At 42.0% G+C, this 6000-nt stretch overlaps 1 protein-coding gene across 1 annotated transcript; it reads left to right on the top strand.

Annotated features, from left to right (window-relative positions):
* Positions 1–1090: 1090 nt before the first annotated feature.
* On the top strand, positions 1091–4698 carry LOC143289733 (apolipoprotein D-like). The gene is made up of 4 exons (XM_076598857.1): positions 1091–1258; positions 2596–2659; positions 3147–3302; positions 3899–4698. The coding sequence occupies exons 1-4, from the start codon at positions 1091–1093 to the stop codon at positions 4141–4143; spliced, it is 633 nt and encodes a 210-aa protein (XP_076454972.1). The 3' UTR covers positions 4144–4698.
* Positions 4699–6000: the final 1302 nt, after the last annotated feature.

Raw genomic sequence — 6000 nt, 5'->3', positions numbered from 1 at the left:
TTGCATGAAAAAATATCGAGAATTACGGTTAATTTATAAAGTACAGGCGTGCATGACAGGTTTAAAGAAAAATGATATTTTCTTTGTTTTTATCTATTTTCTTTTCTTTTTTTTTTCTTTTTTTCAGATAGGGAAAGGTTTTAATGAGATCAATGATATTAGCTGTTTTAAAGTCCATTTTATGAAAGTGTCACTGTCCATTTGGATATGTCATCTCTCTCTCTCTCTCTCTCTCTCTGTGTGTGTGTGTGTGTGTGTGTGTGTGTGTGTGTCCTTTGATGATCACAAACGATATAAGTACATGTGTGCGTGCGTGCGTGTGTGTGTGTGTGTGTGTGTGTGTGTGTGTGTGTGTGTGTGTGTGTGTGTGTGTCCTTTGATGATCACAAACGATATAAGTATTGATCAAATAAATTATGCCAATTAAAAGACAGATGGACGAACAAATAAAAACACCGCTTTTACAATCATAAGAAAACATCCAAGTGCTCTCTCACACACACACACACACACACACACACACACACACACACACACACACACACACACACGCACGCACACACACACACACACACACACACACACACACACACACACACACACACACACACACACACACACACAGAATTACAAGACAGACGGAAAAGGGAATACCTGACCAGGCTTGTTACAGTTCCTACATCTTCAGAAGATAAGGCTACGACACTCCCATGCAGCTTTTATCTTTGTAATTTATATAAGCAGCCACGTGTTTGGAAGAATGACCTGATACAGAGAGAGAGAGAAAAAAAGGGGGAAAAGATTACAAGAAAAAAAAGAAAGAAAAAGATACTGTGGTGATTCCAGACATGACCCTTGTTCCCAGCTCATGTAACACACCACCCTCCACGTGTCTTAACACGTGCTTCAGCATATTCATCTGTGGAAGCTAAGCCCCTGAAATCCTGTATATAAATCCTGGGTTCAGGGACTTGAGACACTTGAAGTTCAACCTCCAGTCTGAGAAAGACGTTCTCCAGCCACCGGCACCGATTTCTTTCTTTATCATTTCCCTTCGTGGTTCTGCCGCACACCAGTCGATTCCATCAGAATGTTGAGGGCTGCAGTGATGCTGTGCTGTCTGGCAGTGGCCAGTGGCTTTCTTTTGGACTCTGTTGGCAACGTCATCGGGTCCGCTGTCAACGTCTTTCTGAACGGTGGTGCTCCCAGAACGGTGGCTGAGCTGGATGACAGCAAGTACCTTGGCAGGTGGTACCAGGTGAGTGGTTTGGGTTCACCCCTGGTCAGGTGCATTTGTTGCTGGCATTATCTTAGGATCAAGATTGCACTGGCTCTGAGCGCTGCAGCCTTGTGGGCTAGTTGGCCTTTGGGGACCACCCCAACGCATGAATTTTCTGGCTAAAGCCCTCTTAGCAGAGAGAGTGGGGATGTAACTTGGGCACGGCACTCTCCACGATAATCATAATTCTAGCCCAGATTGTTCGGTTGGACAGTAGTTGCCTCCTCTGTTAGTCTGATGGTGATAGTTGGATACGACAGACTATAATGCAAATAATCTTTCATGCTGCAGCTTTTAGGAATAACCACTGATGAAGTGACTGCGGCCTTTTCCAGTCAGATCTTTATAACTATCGATTGACTCTTTAACTCTACATACAAATATAAGCTTCTGCCTTCATCTCATGGCTGACACCCCCAACACACATCTTTTATGTTGCTTCATATACAAGTGGTTTTTGTTTGTTTAAGTTTTTTTTTTCAATCAAGATTAATAGCTTATATTTGGTATAGGTTTCTTTCTGTCGATCTTCATTTTTGAACTCTCTCTCTCTCTCTCTCTCTCTCTATATATATATATATAGTACCTTTTCCTGCATGCGTATCTTTCCATTTATTTAATTTCTTCTCAGTCCATTCTCACATGAAATCCAAATGGAATATAATGTTTAGTGTGATTTGTATGGCGGGGTGAGGGGCTGATTACGTGGTGCCTCTTGTTTTTAAGTGCATAATAACTCCAGTTATGGTGTAGCGCAATAGTCCCCAGAATCGTCTTCCTTTCTTCCTCGTCTCTACCCATCGACGGAGGAAGGTGGCAGAATGGTTAAGACGCTCAGCTGCCAATACAGAGTCCGTGAGGGTGTGGGTTCGAATCCCGCTCTCGCCCTTTCTCCTAAGTTTGACTGGAAAATCAAACTGAGCGTCTAGTCTTTCGGATGAGACGATAAACCGAGGTCCCGTGTGCAGCACGCACTTGGCGCACTGAAAAAGAACCCATGGCAACGAGAGTGTTGTCCTCTGGCGAAATTACGTAAAATGAAATCCACTTTCATAGGTACACAAATATGTAAGCATGCACTCAAGGCCTGACTAAGCGCGTTGGGTTATGCTGCTGGTCAGGCATCTGCTCAACAGATGTGGTGTAGCGTGTATGGATTTGTCCGAACGCAGTGACGCCTCCTTGAGAAAGTGAAACTGAAACTGAAACTCCCCATCGCTAACCTCCAAAAAGCTTTATGAATCTTCTTATATATATATATACCAACGTCACATTTAAAATCTCTAAGACACCGACGTTTTCTGTCTGGTTTTCAGATGTACGCCAGCGAATCTGTGGCCTTGACATTTGAGAGAAACGCTGTCTGCGTGACAGCTGACTGTGAGTGGCTGTCTGTTTCTGTCTTGTTGATATGTCCCCATGCCTACAATTTTATACACCAGGTCTGTGTATGCCTATGGACAGATACATGAAAAAATGTTCACCCCCCCCCCTTCTCTCTCTCTCTCTGGATGTGCGTTCTTGCCATAGTGTGAGCCTGTATACCTATTTGGGTGTCTGTTTTTGTGTGCATACATGCGTGCATTGTGTGTGCGTCAATGCATACAACATGTTTGCATATGTAAGTTTGTGTGTGTGCGTGCGCGCGTGTGTGTGTGTGTATGTGTGTGTGTGTGTGTGTGTGTGTGTGTGTGTGTGTGTGTGTGTGTGTGTGTGTGCACGTGTGTGGGAGAAAGAGAGAGGTGTAGGGGGTTAGAGAGGAATTCATTTCAGAAACAAACAGCACCAAACAAACCATCACCATTACCCCATTCTTACCACCACCACAGCTGTGATCCTGTCATCACCCTCTGTGTTAATCCTACAGACGGAGTGTCGCCTGATGGCCGCATCACTGTGCTCAACTCCGACAGAGTGGAAACGGTAACTGGACCCCTGGACACCATCCACGGCTACGCCACCAAGGGCAACACTATCGGACAGCTGACCGTTCACCTGGAAACTGTCCCTGTCCCCGCCCCCTGTAAGTCCCGGTCTCTTGTGTTTCTTGCCTGCCCTGTGTCATGTCAGTTTTGTGTGACCCTTTCAGTTTCAGTCCTTTCTTTCTTGCTGCCTCCGGTATGTTATCTGTCCCTGTCTCCTGTAAATCCTGTGTGTGGCCCTTGTAAATCATGTCCCTTCTGAGTCCTGTCTCTTGCAAATCCTGTGTGTGGCCCTTGTAAATCATGTCCTTAGTCCTGTCTCTTGCAAATCTTGTTTTCCCCTTGTTAATCATGTCCCTTCAGAGTCCTGTCTGCCCTCTCTTGCAAATCCTATGTGCCCCTTGTAAATCCTGTTTCTGTCCTTTCTAAAGTTCTGCCTGTTCCTTGTTATTCCTGTCTGTCCCTTCCCCAGGTATGCCCTGTCCGTGAATGGATTCAACTTCTACCTGTTTTGCTCCACAACATATTTACTTATTCATTGCTTGATTAATTCACATTTTTGCTGCAGTGAGAGAGAGGCAATACACAAAAACCTTTTAAAAATCCATTTTTGTGGCTATGTTTTTTTGGTAGCTAACCAATCATGTGCTTTCAGCTTTTACTTTAATTAAACACCATAACTGTGATGCTCACACAGACTGGGTGATCAAACTGGGACCTGCCACCTATGGACCCAACGGCCAGTATCAGTATTCAGTGGTGACTGACAACATCAAGGCCACGCTCTTCGTCCTGGCACGAGATGTCCAGGTGTTCCGTGAGAAGTACGAGGCGGAGGTTCTCCAGTTCCTCAGGGATGAAGGGTTCACCAACGCCCTCAACAAGCCCATCGCCACCTTGCACACTCCTGAGTGTGTCTACAACGCTGTACCTTCTTCTTAACCTGTCTGGATGCTTTTGAAAACTGTTGATGTTGTACAGGTGTTTCTATCAGTTAGGGAAGATGTGTACTAAGTTCCATGATCAAAGAAAGCGATGTCAATACATGTAAATAAACTAAATCCAAAAGCAGATTAAATCAATCTTTGAAAACCAAACAAAATACTAAGCCTGTCACCAGGAGATAACAACAAAGTGAAAACATGTAAAAAGTAAATCTAGAGTATATTGTTTGTAGTCCAGCATGAACCAATAGTTTTGCATGAATGAGACAATGAAGACATTCTTCATCACAAGTACATGTGAGTCTATGGAATGTATTTAGTTGTTTCTCTGGATTTTGATTGGTTATTTCACAGGAACTGTGCTGTCCAATGATTTTTTTTGTAAAGATTTGGCTTAATTCTTCTGTCTTAAACACAGTTGTACATATGATTATTTGGTATTGTCATGCGCAGCATCTTTGCTCAGGACACATGTTCTGTAAATATATAATGTTCCATGTTGTTTCTGAATGAAATCAGACCATGTGAGTTAAATACCAGTATAGAATGTTGTCTTACATCTCATTGTTCACTTTCACGTGTAAGCTGTAATGATGTTTGCATGTTTGTAAGAATGTGTGTTATGAATGAAGAATCATTACAGGTAAAATCATTGATTTCTGAATAAAGCCTGTGTCAACTGAATTGTCTGACTATCTACAAAACAAACAAACAAAAAACCTTGGAGTGTGTGCCTGCATGTAGGCGTGCTCATGTGTGTGTGCATGCTTGTTATTTGTATGAAAGTATGTGTGTGTGTGTGTGCACATTTGTCTATGTTAGCACTCATTCTTTACATGTGATGTGTTTATATATGGCTTTAACTTCAGAACCACACCCACACCAGCATAACCCTGAATTCAACACAACCTTTCTATTTCCCTCTTCCAACACTGCATTCTAAAAGAAGCAAACAGAACACAAAACCATACAATGCTGTGCTACAAAAAACGCATAAAAGAACACAGTGCGTTTTTTTTCCCCATTTCTTTAATATTGCACAGAACAAAATACCAATAACAACCTGCAACAATATGCCAGCGACAATGGCAAAAAAAATCATGGATGGAAACACTTGGAAAAGACGCTTGTGATTAAACATGATGAATGTGGGAAAAAGTCAACTGGATGAGCCTAGGGGATGGGAGAAGAGGTGCTGCAAAACTTTCTTTATTCATTTTGAAAATGACAGAAAGGTTTACCAATTTAAAGACCAAGCTTACATGTGAAGTGGTGCCAAACATTCAATCAAATTGCAGCATCTGTCAAGATATAAAACTCAAAAGACTGAAAAGCCAAATTATATGTAAAAAATCAACACCGTAAGTAATTTCATACTTTTTATCCACAAATGTGAAAAGACAGTCAGATAGTTTTCTTGTATTTGTTTTTCATCTTTGGGATGTCATTCTGTCAAAAGGAAGAACGAGTGGCTTGACTGATCTTGTTTTACCATCCACAAATTCCCCTAAAAAAGAAATACACCTTTCAATACAATTTTTATTTTTCATTAACAAGGACATTTCTAGAATGCATGTCTGTTGAGTAAAACACACACACACACACACACACACTCTCTCTCTCTCTCTCCCTCTCTCATATAAATCCACCATACAACATACAGATTCACTTAGCAATAATGACACTATTATCAAAGTGGACAAACCATACCATGTGAACAGCCAATGGTGCATGGTTTAATGACACAATCAGCTTTGTGTGGCTACTGGCAGATGCTGCTCACATGGACATGATCTTTGAAACAGGTTGTCTGTTACTATTAGTTTGCTGTCACAAATGATTCACATTCCATATT

This window comes from Babylonia areolata, chromosome 1, assembly GCF_041734735.1.
Source record: "Babylonia areolata isolate BAREFJ2019XMU chromosome 1, ASM4173473v1, whole genome shotgun sequence".
Lineage (NCBI taxonomy): Eukaryota > Metazoa > Mollusca > Gastropoda > Neogastropoda > Buccinidae > Babylonia > Babylonia areolata.
The sequence above is the reverse complement of the archived record's forward strand: the minus strand, read 5'-3'. Positions and strand labels throughout refer to the sequence as shown.

What these genes read in the sequence shown, in the direction of transcription:
- LOC143289733 (XM_076598857.1), top strand. Translation starts at nt 1,091, where the DNA reads ATGTTGAGGGCTGCAGTGATGCTGTGCTGTCTGGCAGTGGCCAGTGGC. An exon ending in ACCTTGGCAGGTGGTACCAG is followed by an intron (nt 1,259 to 2,595) that starts GTGAGTGGTTTG and finishes TCTGGTTTTCAG; the next exon opens with ATGTACGCCAGCGAATCTGT. An exon ending in TGTCTGCGTGACAGCTGACT is followed by an intron (nt 2,660 to 3,146) that starts GTGAGTGGCTGT and finishes TTAATCCTACAG; the next exon opens with ACGGAGTGTCGCCTGATGGC.